Here is a 19,109-nt window from a genome sequence, read left to right as displayed (position 1 = left end):
CCAAAAGCAGGCATTGCCCATGTGGGTTTAGGAGGCATCAGAGGCAGAGAGAGGATCCAAAGTGGCATCCTGAGCTGCTGCACAGTCTGGGGTCAAAGAATTTGTGTGCCAGGATCCCCCAGTGCCATGGAGCCGTCAGCCCTTCACTGCACTGTAGAAACACTGTGCTTTGCTTTTTAATTTTGTTTAAGGACTCCGACACTTCCTCAGCTATTTCTTCATTATTTTCTTTAGGAAAAAAAATGCCGTTGTGGTGCATGAGCCCGTGTGGCAGCTCCCTTCCCCCAGCCCCTGCTTGCTTGGCGGAGGAGGAGGAGGAGGAAGGGAAGACACACTCTTCGGCAGCTCTGGCTCCTCATTTCCCCCTCCCAGCATGGTGCTGAAGGATGCTCCTTGCTGGAGACGCTAGCAGCATGTTTGCACGGGATCTGCACCATGGCCAGGATGTGTGCCATGGCCTCGCCGCAGCGCTGGCGGTGCCACGCTGGAGCTGTGCCCGCCTGCTGCTGCCCAGTGCCAGCGTGCAGGGAGGAGGAGGAGGAGGAGATGTGTCTCTGCTCCTTCCTCTTGCTCACAACCGGGGTCCGTCTGTTGGCTCCGTGCGTGGTGTAGCCAGTGCCTGGCCAGTTTGGGGTCTGAGAGCTGGGGGGCTGCCACTGAAAGCCCATACCCCCTGGGCTGGAGGGGGGTTCCCTCTCCCCAGGGATGTGCTTGAGGTCCCCCCAGCTGCACCACGGGAGGGGCTGGATGCTCCTGGGATGGTCCCAGATGGGAGGAGCCTCCCAGCCCTCCAGCCGCTGGCCAGTTCGTTACCAAGCTGCTGGTTTCCAGCTCGTTAACAAAGATCACTGGATCCCCATTCTCCTTGCCCCACATTTTGCCGCGTTTCCAGAAATTTCCCTTTCCTGCTCCATTTTTTCAGGGCAGAGGACATCAATGCCACCGAGGTCGGGGCAGGGGGTGTGGGCAGGGTGGGGGCTGGCAGCTGCCTGCCCTGTCACCTCAGCGAGGCTCCTGCTACATTCCCTTGAACTGTTTCGCTTCCCTCGGAGACTGTGCCGGGGAGGTGGGGTGGGAAAGGGGGTTTTGCCTGACCAGCACTGGGCTCTGCAGTGGCAGTGATGGGGACAGAGATGGGACAGGTTTTGGTATGGGGATTGGGATAAGGCAGGGATGAAGATGGATGGGGACAGGGATGAGGTTGAGGATACAGCAGGGACGGGGATAGGGATGGGGTTATGACGGAGATGTGGACAAGAATGGGAATGGGGATGCAATGGGGATGGAGACAAGGACAGGGATGTGGACGAGGACACATCCTCCTGGATCACACCCCCAGCCAGGCTGCAGTGGAACCACCTCAATGGGGTCCAGCAGGAGGCTGGTGCAGAGCTGGGGTGCAGGTGGCAGCAGTGCAGCTTCCCAATGCTCCGGGCTCCTCCTCTGGGTGCTCTGCAGTGCTGAGGTGGGGGGTACCCCCACGGCTCTGCTGCTGCAGGGCTTGTGAGCAACCAGGGACCCCACTGGTCCCTGAAGCACAGTTGGGGACCCCACCAGACCCCCCCAGTCCCAGCTGAGGTGGCTGTGCCTCTCCCAGGAGCAATGCAGTGAGGAGAGCCTCGGGGGGAGTCGGGAGTCCCACAGCCTCCCCTATAGCCCCCCACCCCCAGGGGTTTAATTTTGAGTGATGCAAATCAACTGTTTTAATCGTGCACTAAAGTGTCAAGCAGAGGGAACATTGAATTCACTGGGAGCTTCCCAGCCCCCATGCCTATGCTATGTGGTGAGTCTACCCCAGTTCCCCATTTTGAAGGGGTTGCGGGGGGGCAGGGTTCCCTCCACCTGCATCAGGCACTGCTGGAGGACAGCCTAGCACTTCAGGAAAGTGTAAAACCAGCACTTTATTAATTACTTAAGCAAGAACTGATACCCCTTCCCAGGTTGGGTGCTGCAGCCTCACATGATGCCAGCAGTGCGGGTGTCACCATGGGCTTTCCTGGGGTGACCCTGGGTGTTCCCAGCCAGAGCAGGGCAGCATTTTGGGTGCCAAGCCAGCAGGCACCAAGCTGTGCCCCGGTTCTGGCAACCCAGTGAGTGCCACTGCTCCAACCACCCCGGTGTCCAAAGCAGCCACCTGGTCACTGATGCAGCTGCAGATCCGCACTGCGCCAGACCTCAGAAACCCCACAGCCACCGGTGAGGGGTGCACTGGAGTCACCCCCAAAGTGCTTGGCAGCCACCGTCCCCCGAGCCTTACTGGCAAGGTCAGGGCTGCTGTCACCGGTGATACAGGGACCTGGTAACTCAGGAACCTCACAGCTGCAGGGTGGGCTGCTCCAGGGGAGGGTCACATCCCCTGTGCCCCCCAGGATGACTGGAATCGCTGCAGCTGGTGCTCACAACAAACCCAGTGCCCTGGGGACACAACACCTTGTCACTGCAGGGCCAGCCAGGCCAGCATGGTTTACTGCGGTGCTCTGGGAATGTGACAGGTCGTGGCAGAGGTGTGTGTGTAGTTAATCGATGGCCATCTATCCCTTTCCTCATCCTCATCCGCATGCAGCCGGTGGGGAGCAGGGCTGTGGAGTCCCCGGTCAGTGGCAGGGCCAGAATGTCCCCAGTGCCTTTGCCATCAGCTGTGCTGTGAGCCAGGCTGAGCCTCGCAGTGCCTGTTCCCCCCCACCTCCCTCACCAAAACGTGAGAATTGCTGCTCCATCACAAACCAAGTGCTCAGACAGCTGCTAAGTGTAATTCCCGGCACTTCATTAATAACGAATTATGTAAAATAAAATTAATAATGCAGGACTTCCCAGTTTAATAATCTGTGCCACCGTCGGTGCTGGCAGCGCTTTGCCAAAGGGGAGCCCAGAGTGGTTACCCCAGTTTGCAGGTGGGAATACTGAGTCAGAGAGAGAGGGGGTCTGGATGTGAGGGTCCACATGTAGTCTGGGGCGACCACTGCCGTGCTTGTCCTCCTTCCCTGCTGTTTTTTTAAGTATTTTAATCTTTAGTAATGGTTTGCAGGGCTGGGGCTTGACCTGCCTCTGTGGCTGTAATAATACAGCAGAATTAATACCTGCTTATCAGGGCTCTCAGCCAGTTATTGGCACAGACATCTGGTATGGTTAATAAGAGCAGCCAGAGCCTTGCACGGCTCTTACAGCAGCTGGGGGTCCTGCCAGCTAGCCCCCACAGCAGCTTCCCACAGTGTGATGGGTTGCTGCTCCACAGGGGACATTGCATGGGGGAACCTTGCGTGGGACCGACCTTGCACAGGACCTTGCGTGATGGGGACCTTGCACAGGACTTGGCACAGGACAGCCTTGCATGGGACCTTGCACAAGGGGGAACCTTGCACAGGACCTCACACAGCAGGACTTTGCACGGGACCTTGCACGAGAGGACCCTGCACAGCTGGTGCCTCCAGTGCTGCAGGGTCTGCACCATGGGCAGGCTGGTGCCTTCTGCATGGTCAGGGGAGCCTGGGGCTCCCCATGGCACAGCATGGGTGGAGTGTCGCACCCCAGCTGCACCCTGAGATCCCCAAAACCCCCTGGTGCGGCCAGCTGCAGCAGGGAGAGAGCCAGGCAAGGCAGCTCCTCTGGCACAGTGGGTGGTCTGGGGACAGGGACAAGGACAGGGGCTCCTCCTTGCCCCCAGCCTGGGACAGAGAAGGGAGCTTGTCCTTGTGTCGCCATCCCTGCTGGCTCTTCCCCTGCTTATCCCCATGTCCCCATCCCAGCAGGCCACAGGGCTGTCCCAGGCTCTCCCTGCCCTGGTGCCAGGGAAATGCTGGCACAGGGACCCTCCCATGTCCCAGGGGTTGGTCACATCCCACCTGGACTCCAGTGGCCCCTTTCCTCCCCAAAACTTTTATTTCAGGTGACATCCCCAGCAATGGCATGTGGGTGACTGCTGGCTTCCTCCACGCACCTCACTCTCCTCTTCCTCCTCTTCCTCCCACAGGCATCGAGTGTCCCCGGGGAGCCAGGAACCTCCCTGGGCTGGTTCAGGAGGGTGAGCCCTTCAGCGAGGAGGCCACGCATTTCACCAAGGAGCTGGTGCTGCAGCGAGAGGTAGGGGATGCTCGGCTGTGTGTGGGCTGGGGGCTGCAGCGCACCAGCTCAGTACTGGTCTGGGAGGGGCTGGCAATGCCCGTGGGGCACGGATCTTGCCAAAAGGCTGCAAGGAAAGGCAAGGGGTGAGGGGAGCTGCCCTGTACCGTGCTGCTGAACCGCAGCCACCTCGTCCCTGTTCTCTGCAAGTGGTTTGGTGCTCTGTGAAAAGCCACGTGGACCCGGCTCGTGGCGCCAGCAAAGCTTCTCGCGGTGCTGGGGCCGGATTTGGCCCCGCTTTGCTCTCCAAGGCGCTCGTGTTGGTGCATTGTGGTTTCGCCATGGTGCCACGGCCAGGCTCTGGTGATGCCCTGGCATTCGAGGCTCTGAGCCAGGGCCTCGCAGCTGGCTGTGCCCAGGGGCTGCCAGGGCAGGGTAGTGCCCGTGGGACCCCCGTCCCTGCAGCTCCGGCACCGCTTGGGGGCTTCACCCTTCCCACGGTGGGTGGGAGCTGTGTGCTGCCCACCGTCACGCACTGGGTGACACCAGGCGCATCCCCGGGTGTTTGTGGTCGGTCCATAAATCGCCAAGGCATTGTGTTTGCTCTGCTCCTAAATCTCCCCTCGCTGAAGGCAGCAACAGGGAAGGCTGTCGGTGGCTTCTTCTGGCAGCAGCACTGGGCGTTGAACTGGTGGGGACAGCTCTCCCCTTTTGTTTTGTTTTATTTTGTTTTGCTTTGGTTTGTTTTAATTTTTTATTATTTATTATTTTTGGTGGAAATCAATACTGAGTCATGGTCTCTGCTCTGAACACGATGGTGGCTGTGGCTCCGGGTGCGCTGCATTTGCTGCCATGGCCCTGCCTTTGCACTCCTCCACACCACCAGTCTCACACTAAGGAGGACTGGGGAGAACTGGGGAGGACTGGGGACCTGGTTCTGGACTCAAAACCCCCACCTCCATGGTAGGAGTCAGGCCAGGCTGCACTGCACAACTGGACATCTGCTCTCCCTGCTCCCGCAGCCACATCTGTCTGGAGTGGTTCTGCTAGCTTGGGCACAGAGCGACACGGCACAGAGGGGCTCCAGCTTGGCAGAGTGGGCAGCATCAGCATCCTGCTGGGTGCTCAGGAAGGGTGCTGCACATGTCCCATCAAGGCTGCAAAAGCGGTGACCCCAAAAAGCACCTGGCGAATGACGCCTGCAAAAACCAGGCAAGCAGAGAGATGATGTTTGCAGAAAAGGAAAGTGCAGAGGAAGCACGAAGCAGCATGCGGCCGCACAGGGGGAGCTCATCACCTGGGGAGGAAGGTTTGCTGCTGCTGTGGGGTCTGTCCGGTGGGTTGGGGTGCAAACAGGGTGGGCCACCCCTACAGCAGCCACCTTGGCCAGGACTTGGCCATTTCCGGCACTGCCCAGAGTGGGAATTGCTCCGGTGGGAAGGGGCAGCTCAGGATGTCAGGTTCCACAGCTGCCCCCTGCACAGGGATCCCGGCTATTTGGCTGAGGAATACTGGTGGATCCATCGTGCATCACTGCCTTTTGTGCCTCTTCCCAGCCGTTCAGTTTAAATTGGCTGAGGAACTTGTTGTGGCAAGGGCTGCCAGCCCGGTCCCCCGTCCATGGGTTCCTCAGGGGAGCAGGCGAACAGTGGCCCCCCATCGCGCAGCACCTGGCTCAGCCAGAGAGTTCTGCTCAGCACCTGCCTGTGCTGGTGCAGCCCCACAGTGGGGCACAGTTTGGCCCTGGTCCCTGCCACTGGAGCAGGAGGAAGCTGAGAACGGGGTTCTGCCGAAGCATCACCTCAGCCAGCAGCACCTTCTCTGCCTTCACAGCCATGCCAGCAGCACCAGTGAGTGCTGCACTGTCGTCCCCCCTGCACGCTGCCTCTCTGCTTTGGCATGTCTTTCCCTGCACCCGCCGTGCGAATGGGGTGAACTGGGGTAGAGCTGTACCGGCACCCCTCCAGGCAGATGGGATGTGCCAAGGCAGAAAGTTAGAGCAGATCCGAGTCCTCTGCAGTGGTTTGCATTGCTCTCTGCAGAGCTGTGCTGCATGATGGATGCATGGCGGCTGCAAGGTGGATGCAAAATGAGTGCAGGGTGGATGCGTGGCAGATGCATGGCAGATGCAGGGTAGATGCAGGGCAGATGTGCAGTGGATGCTTGGTGGCACAGTGGCTGTGTGGGGTTGCACAGCATCTGCATGGTGGTGCATAGCGGATGCAGGGTGGTTGTTTGAGGTTGCACAGCAGAAGTACGGCAGATGCACAGAGCTGCATGGTGGGTGCACAGCAGATGCAGGGTGGATGCACAGTGGACATGTGGCGGTTGCGCAGCTGAAGTGGGGCAGGTACATGGAGATGCAGGATGGATGCACAGTGGATGCAAGGCAGATGCACAGTGTCTGTGTGGGGTTGCACAGCAGCAGCACAGTGGATGTATGGTAGATGTGAGGTAGATACACAGCAGCTGCCCGGCAGATGCCCGGTGTATGTGGCAGATGCAGAGAGGATGCGCAGCAAACACACAGCGGGTGCATGGCAGATGTGTGGTGGATACAAGGCAGATACATGATGGATGTGCAGTGGCTGCACAGCCGATGTGTGGCAAATGCCGGAGCTGCTGTGGGCAGCAGGGACGATGCAGCACCTTCATGGCACCGACACGAGGTCCGTCCGCAGGCAGGCTTCTGGCAGTGCCGGCAGGAGCGGCTGACGACCTTGCATGGCCTCAGCTAATACTAATTATATAAATTGCCCTGCAGGGGAGCAGCTTTATCTTCCTAGCTGAAAAACTGTAAATTACTTTCTTTTGATCTTCTGAAGGAGAAAGTATCCAGGTGCCCAGCAAGCTGCGGCTGGACACCCCGGGCAGTATTCCCAGCAGGAGGGATGGGCAGCTCCCAGGTGCTCTGGAGGGCAGCAGGTTTGGGTGCTGCTTTGTGCTTTTCCTGCCAATTCTCCTGGGGAATGCAAATGCCATGGCCGCATCCTGCAGGCAAGGCCAGATCCAGGCTGCCAAGCACCCAGGGTGTGCGCAGGGATTTGCCATGAACCTGCCTCCTGTCTCTGCCTCCCCTTGGTTTGAATGCTTTCTCATTAAGGTCTCTTGATATTAAAATTCACTAACTCATGCAACTTCTCTGATTGAAACTTCTGTGTCAACCAAAGCGCGAGATCCATTTTGTGTAATTACGCCGTGATTCATAATTTCAATATAGGATAAAAAATGCCCTCTGCAGCCTTTAGCCATCTCCCCAAGTGACTGTCAAGATAAAACTCTGCAATTTATGCACAGATCGCTTTGCTCTTCCCCACTCTACCCCTTCCCTTTGCCAGCTATATTTGCACCTTCGCATCAGTGCCGTCGGTAATTCCTTGCTCTGTTTAACTCAGCCATCATTACCAGGTGAGGCCTCGCCTCCGTCCCGCTGTGGCTGGGGGATGCGGGAGCTCGGGGAGGGGGATGCGGGAGCTTGGCCCCCATGGCCTCGCAGACCCCCACCTGGTCGAGGCACGGCCACTTGCGGTAGGTGGCAGGATCCGGCACGGAGCGTTGAGCGGATGCCACTGCTCCAGTGCCAGCTGCTGCTCTGCACAGGGGGTCCTCCACCAGCACACGCAGCTGCCATCCGTGTGTGGGGGGGTGCCCTTCACTTTCGGGAGGTTTAACTACTGCCACTTAAATCCCAGTGTGATGAAACAAGCGTCCCCAGGCAAGCGGGGGGGCTCCTGGTGTGAGGTACAGACCTGCTGTGGTGCCGGTGTGGGAGTGCATGTGGAGAGACAGCACCTTCCTCTTGCCCCGTCTCGGATAGCTAGGGCAGGAACTGGGGGGGGCTGGGTCAGGAATGAGGGGCTGAGGCAGGAATGGAGGGAGCTGGGGCAGATGAGCTGCCGTCTCCCCAGCGGAGTGTGGGCAGTGGCAACGCGGCCAGGGGTTTCTCCACTCGTGCACACTCAGCCCCTGCACCGTGGCCTGCTTTCCCCTGGCTGCCTTCTCCTCCTACTGAGCATTGCCTCACCTCCACTTGACAAGCCCACAAGCATGAGGACCCGGCTGGCCAGGCCACACTGCTCTGCCCCACACTGCACCACCCACATCATCCCTCTCGAGTGCAGGATTGTGCCTGGCCCCAGCAGCACATGGATGTGTCCTGGTACAGGCTGCACCTGCCCTGTGGTGCTGGGCAGGGGACGGGGCGCCGGCAGGATGGGAACCAGGGCTGCCCTGGAGGGGCCTGCCTGCAGATGCAGATGTGGGCGGGATGCAGATGTGCCTGTGGATGCAGCTGTGGGTACAGATGCAGATGTAGGCATGGATGCAGCTGTGGACATGGATGCAGACGTGGATGCAGATACAGTTGTGGGCACAGATGCTAATGGGGGCATGGATGCAGATGTGGGCACAAATGTAGTTGTAGGCACTGATACAGATGTGGCTGCAGATGCAGCTATGGACATTGGAGGCAGATGTGGCTGTAGATAGTTGTGGGCACAGATGCAGATGTGGGCACAGAGGTAGTGGGCACAGATGTAGTTGTGGGCATGGGTGCAGATGTGGGCACAGATGCAGCTGTGGGCATTGGATGCAGATGCAGATGCAGATGTGGGCAGAGGCAGGTGTGGGCAGGGATGCAGATGTGCCTGCAGCTGCAGGGCAGTGCAGCTGGCTGTGGGGATCGAGAGCCTGCGCTCATCTGGAACGCCGCAGGTTGGTGGGCACGGGGAGGTGAGGACACAGCAACACGGGGACACGGCAGGCATTTCCGTCCCTCCTCTGTGTCTTGCGGCGTGCAGCCGGCTGCTCTAAACTGCTGACCCGCGTCCCAGGGGCATCGCTCTGCTTCCTTAGCACATCTTGGAGGCTCTGGCTTAGCCGGTGCTCGCCACCCCGCACCAGCCAGAGCCTGTCACATCCCATTACACTTGCTCGCCCGCCTGCCTGCTCTCAGGGAGTCCTGCCCGCTTCAGCCCATTGGCAGGGGGAAACTGCCATTGTGGCTTTTGCAGACCCCTAGGACCTCACAGCCCCATGGAGAAGGCAGCTGCCCTGGGCTCCTGAGCCCCACGGTGCCAGCAAACTGGCAGTGGTCACGGGCAGCTGAGGTGGCACAGCGTGGGCACCTGCCCCTCACCCTCAGCATCCCCGCTTCCACGGCTGTGTTTCTCCTTCCTGTGTCGACCCCTTCAGTATTTCACCCCATCTGGCCTCGATGCACATGGAATTTTGATCGGGCTTCTAACAAAGCTGCAGCTGCTGGCTAGCTGCTACCCGGGCTGAGCTGAGTGGGGTCTCGGCACTGGCACACACTCGGGAGGGGGCCATGCTCCAGCCAGCCCCTGCGTCCCCCCAGGCAGGCAGCCCCCTGCCCCAGGGTGCGGTGGTGGTGGTGGGATGGTCCCCTCCCATGGTGCCATGAGAAGGGTGCTGGCTTTGACCCCCCTGGCACACTGTGGTGGCTGCTGCAGGTCTCACCCTGCTCCTGGCATGACTGGTGGCACCATGCCAGGGATCAACAGCCCAGGAGGCGGGTGATGCTGATGGCACCAGGGAGGTCAAGCCTGGCAGGCACGGTGGTCAGGGCTGCAGGTTGCCCGCTACCACGCTGCTGCTGCTACTGCTTTTCATTGGGCTGGGCAGGCGCTGCCAGGGTTCCCTGGGGATGGAGGGGACCGGTTTGGCTCACACCATAATCAGTGGCGTGCAAAAAGCCGGCAAGGCACGGCTGGGAGGTGTCAGCCATCAGCGCTGCCCTCCCGCAGCTGCAGCAAGGGCAGGGTGAGCCCCACGCTGCCAGCTCCATGGTTTGGGGTGCAGCTGGGGGGGGACCTGGGCTGTTTCGGGGGAGCATCTGTATGAGGTTGGGACGCAAATGACCCTCAGGAACACTCCCCAGAGGGTCTGAGCTGGGGTGAGCTACTCATGGTGCTCGCTGACAGCAGGGCAGGGGTCTTGCCTGTACCCCTCTGCCCCAGGGTCGTTGGCTGGAGGAACCCCCAGATTCCACGTGTCTCAAGACTGCGGCAGCTTAATCCTTCCTCTGAGGATGGCAGCTAAATAGGTTGGCTTGAATAAATAAAATATCCCCCAGGAGGAGGATTAAGGCACTGTGATCCCAGGGAGCTGCCAGGGAGGGGATGATGGGCACCTTCATTTCAGATTTGCTGGGGGTGGCTTCTGCCACGGTGTCCCCTCACCTGGCTTGGTGCTGCCACCTCGGCTCGGCTTTGGGGTTTGGTGCCCAGCACACTTCCCGTTGTCCCTGGGCACAATGGGGCTCTTAAACTGTGGCAGCTCTCTTCCAGGGTGTGGGGGGACAACGTGGCGGGGGGGGAGTGCTGTCCTTGCCTGTATGCCTGCTGCTTTCCTGGAGCGTGAGGGGGTCCCGGGGTTTGGCATGGATGCTCTCTGGAGGGATTCCCTTCCGTTTCCGTGGCAACTGGATGATGGGGACATCCCCCATCAGCTGCCCATCCATCCATCCATCGCTGGCAGTGTCACTGCTGTGGGGCCACACAGCATGGCTGCCCCGTGTGGAGCTGGGGGGGGGACAGACATGGCCCCAGCCCCCCAAACACCCTCCTTGCAAAAAACCCTGGTGCTGTAATTGCGGGAAATGCCCCCCAAATGTCCCCTGTCCCCAAGGCAGCTGCCCACGCCGGCCCCTGCTAGCCCCTTCCAGCGCCCCCAGCCGCCCCTGCCCTGCCAGCCCCCGGCCCTTGTTGCAATGCAGCATTTCCAGCCAGGAGGTGCAGCGGGAGCCGTTCCCGCTGACGGATCCGCAGCTCGGGGCCGATTTTCCTGCCAGCGGCGGGTGCCGAGCGGTAATTTTAGAACAGGGTCAGGCCTATATTTTTAGAGCGTTTGGCTCGCCCTCCCTGCGCACAGCCTGGCGCGGGCAGCACGGGCAGCGCAGGCAGCGCCTGGCCGGGCCGGCAGCACCTCATCTTCTTCCTCCCTTGCCCACGTCCCCCCAGCCCCTGGGGCCCTTTGAAGGTTTTCTCTCCATAATCCCGGCTGCCGGCGCGTGCCGGGTCAGCAGGCTTTTAAACTCCTCGGCTAAATGCTCGAGTCCTCCAGGAACTGAGCAGAAAGAAGCCTTTTATTTTTTATTCCCTTTTTTTTCCTCACCTCTTTCATTCATGCACTTCAAACGCAGGGTTTTAATGCAAGAAGCTGGGGACAGGGACAGGAGGTGACATCCCAGACCTGGCAGGGGATGAGCTCCAAGGAGGAGGTTTGCTCCTTGGGGTGGCAGACGATGGCGCCCGGCTCTGTGCCAGCATATGCATCTTCACACCCTGTACCCAAACATGCAATGGGTGCACTGGCAATGTGTCACCCACCCAGGGCCAGTGCTGGCACAGCACTCGGTCACCGCTGGCACATTTCTATGCACCCCCCTAGCCGGGACAGCACAGTGGCATGGAACCAGCTGCCTCCATCCATGCTGACCCAAGCAGGAGCGAGCTGGAAAGCTGTGCCGGCACAGAGCTGCACCGTGTTGGCAGAGCTGTGCTGTGCCATCCACAGTGCCAACACTTTGCAGGCACACTGGGGATGCCCCAAGTACTGATGCCCATGAAAACCCCAAGGTACAAAGCTCGGCTCTGCCGGCAAAGCCGCCCAGGATGGTGCTGCTGGATGAACCAGTGCTGCTCCAGCAACATGTGTGGCTTGTCCAAGATTTCCCAGGGCCAGCTCTGAGGACCTGGCTGAGAAGAGGAGGGGAATTATTCCGTGCTGTTAACAATACTGCTCCCTTCGGTGACCTCTCCAAGTCATTATATACAATCCATTACATGGAATAGCGGATTTATTCCTTTACAGCACCCGGGGGCATGTTGGGCGCACAGCCGCTGACACCCTGCAGGCAAGCCATTTCGTTATTTGCAGGCAATGATGGGGCTTAACAACTGCTGGTGGCCTGGGCTGGGTGGCCATGTGTCAGCTGGTCCCTCCCCAGCACCAGTACCCAGTACCCCCCCCCTCCCCGGAGCAAGACACCCGTCCCGCAGGGATGTGGCAGCCACTCGAACATCCTGGGATGAGGGTCCCCTCAGGTGCTGGCACCCACCTCTGCATCCCTGCCCAGAGCAGGGAGTCCCCACTTTTCCCCCAAATTGTTGGGCTGCAGCAGGAGCCTGGGGATCACAGGTCACACTGCACACACACCCCTCACTGGTGGAGAGAAAAGCAATGGGCAGCACCCAGGCATCTGTCAAGAAATCCTTGCTATGGTGCTTGTTGTCCCCTCCCTGTCCCCCTGCCATGTGTGGGGCTGAACCCAGCTTCACCCCATGGGGAATTGCTAATCCTGCTGTGAGCATCTCGATATCAGCTTTGTAAATCCCCCCAGGACAGGGGTCCAAGCAACCCAAGCCCTGCAGGAGAGGGGGGGGGTTCTTCCTGTATTGATTGCCGTGGAGCCCCCATTTTCCTTTATCATTATGGCTTTAATTAGAGGCTCCAGCTGCTGTGTCAGCAGTTTGCGGGAGCCCTGGAGGCCACAGCTCTGTGCCGAGCTGGGAAGGGGCAGGCACTGCTCTGCAGAGCAGGCAGAGAGCTTCCCTGCCTGCCTGTCTGCCAGCCCCTCGCTGCTGTGTGCCACGAGCCCGGTGACGGTCCCTGCTTGCCTTCAGCACTGCCAACCCCCTCCCTGGGATGCAGGGAGCCAGAGTCCTCCGGGAGAAGCAGCTCTGGCCTGGATGCTGGCAGGGCTCGTTAAAAACAAAATGAGCCCATGCCAGTAGGTCTCAGCCCTCACTCCTTGCCGGAGCCTTCGAGAAAAAAACGGGGCTGGAGACCACAGACCAAAGAGCAGGAGAGCATCCTTCCAAGCATCCCCCACCTGCCACTGTGCTTGCCGGGGTCGTCATCCCGCAGGAGGGACCAGTTATTGAATTGTGGGCAAAAACTGCCTCCAGCCAAGGCATGGTGCTCCCCCTTCAAAGGCACCTCTCCTGCCGTGATAGGAAGGAGTCATTCTGGGTGGCAGAACCCATCACCCTCAGTGACACTGGAGCCTCTGCAACAGCCCTTGCCTTTAAGTGTCACATCCTGGCACAACCCAGCCAAGCACCAGCATGTTGCTGTGGCCCAAGGGGTGGCCATCCCGCAGCCGTGCCGGCTCTGCTAGCTCCTGGGGATGGGGACCAAGGGTGTGCAAAGCGTGGCATGGGATGGGACTGGGATGCGGTGGGGTGCCCAGTGTTGGACGGGCGCACTCTGCAGCTGCAGTCGCCTGCGCCAAGGCAATGCTGTGAAGGTACTGGAGCCCCATCCCACCCCTTCCCCCCTTGTGCTCGTGTTGTGCAAATGAGCAGCCTTATTTTGACAAGGTGCCTGATTTAATTACATCGGCCAGGCTGCCGGCTTTCCCCAAGGTGCAGACTATTTTGTGTCTATACGGTGCCAGCCGTCTGCAGGGTCCCGCCAGGCTTTACCGGCGCGACGCAGAGGCTGCTCACCCGGCACTGATGCGCTCCACCTCCAGGAGCCGGCCGCAGCAGCCAACACGTGGCCACAGCAGGGAGGCCATGCGGAAGCTGGGATGCTGCCCCGGGATGTCGAGGTGGAGCTTTGGAGAGCTGCAGTCACACCACAATGGCACGTCCTCTGTCCGATAGGTTTTTGCAGCCGTGGGGGACCCCACATGGGATAGGGGGGGGTCCCACAGCACACTGTGCCATCCTCCTGACCTGCTTCGGCATTAACCCAATTTAGGAGCTTCCAACCCATAAGGCCAATTAGGTGGGGATGGGGTGCGGCACAGCGGCTCGTTATGCAAAGCAGCCTCGGCAGTTGCTAAACTGTTTATGCAAATGGGCCCGGCAGCCGCCCGTGCTGCAATCCTAATTACTTGGGGCGGGGGAATGGCAAATAAAATCCTCTCCCCCTTAAAAAAAGCACTTGCCGCAGTCTGCAGCTCAGTCTTGGGGAAAAAAAAAACAACCGGGAAAGTGGCCTGGAAGGCAGTGGCAGCTCGGTCAGTGCTAGCACAGCCCTGCGGTGCTGCCGCTGTGGGAGCTGGGATACAGCACAGCAGCTGTGCCTCAGTTTCCCCACTCACTGCAGTAGAACCTGGAGCGGGGACAGTGCCATGCATACCCGGCGCGCGGCATGCAGCTGGAGGGGAGCAGCGGCGTGTGGGAGGGCTGGTGGCTGCTGCTCAGACGTCTTGCAGCTTCTTGCTTCTGGGTATTTTTAATCTTGACAAGGACGTCCGTCCATCGTCTACCCACCTGGGGCTGCGGTGCTGCCAGTGCAGCCCTCAGCCAGCTCACCCACCCTCTTTCCTCCACTGCCCTTGTTCATCCTCCTCTTCCTCCTGGCTGAGCTCCCCGTGCCACATGTGGGGGTCTCCATGTCAGCTGTGGGGACCCTGTGCTGGGTCCCCATCACCAGCCAGGGCTGGGATCTCGCAGGGGCTTTGCCATGCAGGGAGTTGCTGCAGCGATGTCCCTGGGTGAGGGTGGGGACTGGGATAGCGACACGGCGCAGGGCAGAGGTCCCCAAGCCCTGGTCTGGGAGGGGGTACTCCTTTCCTGGCCACATCCCCAGGGACTTGGGTGGCACCGCCAGGCACACTGCTAGCACTGCTCCCCCCAGCACTGACAGCAGAAGGCTGGGGGGGCTGTAGGGGTGGCCGGTGCCAGATCCCCACCCAGCAGGGCAGGAGCCAGCCACCACATGTAGCTGCGGTGGGGGTCCCGGCAGTGGTTCATCAGTCTCCCACGGTGGCGCATGGACATGTGTGCTGCCCAGGGGTGGGGAGACCCATGCCAGGGCAGGGGGCAGCCAAATTCTTCCCCATCCTTTCGCCTGCCAGGAGGCTGAGGGTATATTTTTAACCCGGTGGCTCCAGTGGCTGCTGACTCACCGGCCAGGTGAAGCCAGCGGGCCGGTGACTAACCCACCCTGGCTCATTTTGGGCAGGAGGAGGCTGAGGCTGGCAGCAGCCGCAGTGCCGCTAGTGGTGCTCCAGGAGGATCAACAGCTCACGGCTCTGCACTCGGATAATCTGGATGCATGCCGGCGCCATGCCGGCACCAGCAGCCACACGTGCCACAGCCATCCCCATGGGGACCCCCACTGCGATCGCAGTGTTAAGGTGTGTCCCCCAGCTCAGGTGGGCAATGGGGGGGTTACCCCCTGTGCCATGTGCCTCCCAGCACCCCAGCAGTCTTCTGCTGTGGTGGCTGCTGCACCAGTCCTGGCAGGAGTTGCTCAATCCTCTGGGATTACCAGAAAATTGCCCCGTCGGTGGAATTTCTCAGGCCCCAAATCCAGCGGGCTTTTTTGTCATGCTCTGATGAATCCAGCCTGAAATTACTGGTCGTTAAATCTCCTGCATGTGAACACATTGTCCCGTTCCTGCGTCCTTCCTCTGAGAGCATCCAAACCCCGCCGGGCCCAACCAGCAGTGCTGGTCTCAGGGCATGTAACGGCACACTGCCGCCGCAAACCCGCCGAGCTGGGAAAAAAAAAAAAAAAAGGAAAAAAAACGCATCTGCAGCACCAGAGCCAAAAATATCCGCAGCAATAAGAATAATTAACGGGAGCCCCATGTCGGGTTGTGTGCCGAGCGGCTGGGAGCCCACGCTGCCGTAACGGCTGCCTGCCGTGGCGGGTATGGCCCTGGATGGCTGCCCGGTGACACTGGGGTAGGGGCACCCCCCGGGAGTGCCACTGCGGTGCCCCATGCCATGACAAGGGGCTGGGTGCCCCAGCTCCATGCTGGTGGGCACCTCTGCATCCCACCGCTTCCCAGCCGCAGCTGCTGGGGCAGGCGCAGGGAGCATCCCCCCCAGTCCCGTCACTGCGGGGGTTTCTTGGTGGCTGCTGTGACATTTGCTTTTTTCCTGAAAGTGCATATTCTTATTTAGTAAATATTTGCCTTTTCCCAAGCACGGCGGCTAATTACCAAGCTGCTTTTGCTGAAACCTGCCACTGCCTGTGCAGGCGGTGAAAGAAAAGGCCCCGGCACCTGCCCATCGTCCCCCAACGCCGGCTGAGTGCCCCAACCTGCGCCCACCACGGCGGGGGGAGTAGGGAGCTGTCAGGAACCTCCCACCACAGCGGTGCCGGGGATGTGCTGTGGGGCAACCCATCCCGTTCTCAGGGTGCTGGCAGAGTCACTGGCACCCGCTAGCACGTGCCAGTGTAGAGGCCGGTCCCCGCCAGTGAGGTTGCCATAGAAATTATCCTTAACAAGCCTATAGGTTTTAATCACGGGATGCTGCAGCTGCTGCTCAGCCCCCGCTCCCCTCCGGGCTGTTTTCCTCGTTAAACCCTCCGGGATGGAGACCTTGCCATAGGGTGGCCGTGGGGCAGCCATAGGGTGGTTTGCAGGGGGTACCCATGCACTGGTGGGGTTCGGCATGGGGCATCCCCAGCCCTACCAGCTCCCCCCTCCCCCCCCCCGCCTCGTTGCTCTGCCGGCTGCTGCCTGTGCCGGGGGCCAGCGTGCCCTTGCCAGCCAGGCTGCTTGTCGGCAGCGAGTGGCAAAGCATCTCCGGCAGTTGAAATCTCCTGTCCCCCCCCCAGAAAAAGCGCAGGGGGTGGGCGGCGGGAGGATGGCGTGTGTGTGAGGGGGGGGGCCCGTGCCTGGCATCGCCGCCGGAGCTGCCAATGAAAGGCTTTTATATTCCTGTCGCTCCGGTTTTTGCATGGCTCTGCGAAGCTGGTGACGAAGGCGCTTGCACGGGGCTGCCTGCAAATACCCACCCGCCCTCGTCCGTATGCCTGGACATCCGTCTGTCCCTCGCTCGGCACTGCCAGCATTCCTCCAGTGCCACTCTGTCCCTGCAGCCCTGGCCCCCTTGCTGCCAGCCCCCTGCCCGCAGCCCTGGCCCCCTCTCAGCACTGCCAGCCCCCCAGCCTGCAGAGACAGTGGGAGATGCAGGGAGAAAAGTTTCCCAGCCCTGGGAGCAGGGACCGGCTGGCTCTGGTGCTGTGGCACTTCCAGCACTGCCCCAGCTTCCCCCAAGCATGCTGCAGCCCCCCGTGTGCACTGCAACCCCTTTAACCGCTCACACCGCAACCCCCTGATAACACCACAGCCCCCTGCTTGCATTGCAGCCCCTCGCACTGCAGCCACCCTGCTCACACTGCAGACCCCTGGGCTGCTGGCACTGCAACCCTCCAGCCAGTTACACTGCAACCCCTTGCACTGATCACACTGCAACCGCCCCAATTGTTCTGCAGCCCCTCTCCTCACACTGTAGCCCCCCCAATCATGCTGCAACCCTCCATCACATCACGCTGCAGCCCATTGCACTGATCACGCTGCAGCCCCCGATCATGCTGCAACACCCCTGATCACGCTGCAGCCCCTTATGCTGCTTATGCTGCAACCCTCCAGCTCATTGCATTGCAACCCCTTGCACTGATCACACTGCAACCCCCTCCCCGGTAGCACTGCAGCCCCTGATCACTCTCCAGCCCGCCGATCACACTGCAACCCCTGATCACACTGCAACCCCGCTGATCACACTACAGACCCTGATGCCATTGCAGCCACTCCATTGCATCACAGCACAACCTCTTGCACTGCTCACACTGCAGCCCCCCCAGTCACGCTGCAACCCCTCTGATCACTCTGTAACCCCCCGATCACTCTGCAGCCCCCCTGATCACACTGCAGCCCCTCCACTGAATCACACCAGAGTCACCCCACTGCTCACACTGCAGCCCCTCAGCTCACGCTGCAACCCTTCCGTTGCATCACACCACAACCTCTTGCACTGGTCACACTGCAGCCCCCCGATCACACTGCAACCTCACTGATCATGCTGCAACCCCCTCCATTGCATCCCACCACAGCCCCTTGCACTGATGACACCACAGCCCGGTCCCACTGTGGCCCCATCCCCCTGCAGCCCCTGGCTCCGCTGGCCCCACAGCCCCCAGCCCACCTCTGCTGGCCCCGCCGAGCTGGCGCATGCCCTGGCCACCTGCAGCCCCTCCGTGCCCACCGCAAATCACCCCTCGCGCCCTCCCACACTCCCCTCCAGCCCTTTTTTACACTGGCAGAAAGCTGATTTACTCGGGTGCTCTAATTTAAGGCTAAAATTAAAGCTAAGTGCTTAAATAAAATCAATATGTCAACTTCAACTCCATCCCCTCCTGCTTTGCTGCTGAATTAAAGGTTTTAATGGGACGCTTGCCCGGCCGGGCCCCAGCAGAGGCTGGCACGGGGAGGAGGAGTGCAGAGGTGCCGGCAGGGAGGAAGGCCCCCCAGCAAAGCCGGGGCTGGCTGAGGGAGCTCAGCCTGACGTGAGGAAGAAGGGGAGCAATGTTTGCATTAGCAGATCAGCCGGAGTGATAAAAGCTGGGAATAAAGAGAAAACCAGACATACGGTTTTGATAGAAACCTTCCCGGATTTCACCAAAATAAGGCAAAAAAGCCTAAAAACAACAACAACAAAAGAAACCCAAAACTAAAATCCCGATGTTTAACTCCCGACGCAATAACCGTGATGGCTCTGTGGTGGCAAGGCACTACGTGAGGGCTCGGTCCCAGCACGGGAGCCGGTGAAGGTGGGTGCTGGGGGATCTCCTCCCCTCAGCATCCCCGAGCCGGGTGATGGGGTCCCTGGGGAGCTTCTTTTCCAACCCCAATGCCAGAGGCAGCCCAGGGACATGGGCATGGCACAAGGGTGGCCCTGGGGCTGCCAGCAGGCATAGTCATCCCAGCACTGCCGCAAAGGCTAGGATGGGGGCGGCATCTTGGGGACCCTGCTGCCCCCAGCTGTCCCCATGTCCCTGCCACCAGCAGCACCCAGGGCACCCCATGTCCCTGCCACCAGCACCCAGGGGTCCCCATTTCCCCACGCAGCCGGGGGTCCTGGTATCCCACCACCATCACCCAGGGCACCCCGTGTCCCTGCTGGCGGCATCTGGGGGTCCTGGCGTCCCGGTGTCCTTACAGAGCCAGGGGTCCCACTGTCCCTGCTGTGGTGCTGGGGATGGTCTCCATCCCCCTTCCCCTGCCCGACCATCTTGGAGCGTGGGCAGCCGGGACCCGCTGCTGGGTGATTCATTCC

At 60.4% G+C, this 19,109-nt stretch overlaps 1 protein-coding gene across 1 annotated transcript in view; it reads left to right on the top strand.

Annotated features, from left to right (window-relative positions):
• The window catches only part of SND1 (staphylococcal nuclease and tudor domain containing 1), a 128,781-nt gene that overhangs the window by 95,166 nt on the left and 14,506 nt on the right, over nucleotides 1–19,109 (top strand). The window contains exon 16 of the mRNA XM_040595037.1: nucleotides 3,968–4,077. Within this exon, the coding sequence (XP_040450971.1) occupies nucleotides 3,968–4,077 (110 nt within the window). The remainder of the gene's footprint in view (nucleotides 1–3,967; nucleotides 4,078–19,109) is intronic.

This window comes from Falco naumanni, chromosome 5 (assembly GCF_017639655.2).
Source record: "Falco naumanni isolate bFalNau1 chromosome 5, bFalNau1.pat, whole genome shotgun sequence".
Classification (NCBI taxonomy): domain Eukaryota; kingdom Metazoa; phylum Chordata; class Aves; order Falconiformes; family Falconidae; genus Falco; species Falco naumanni.
The sequence above is the reverse complement of the archived record's forward strand: the minus strand, read 5'-3'. Positions and strand labels throughout refer to the sequence as shown.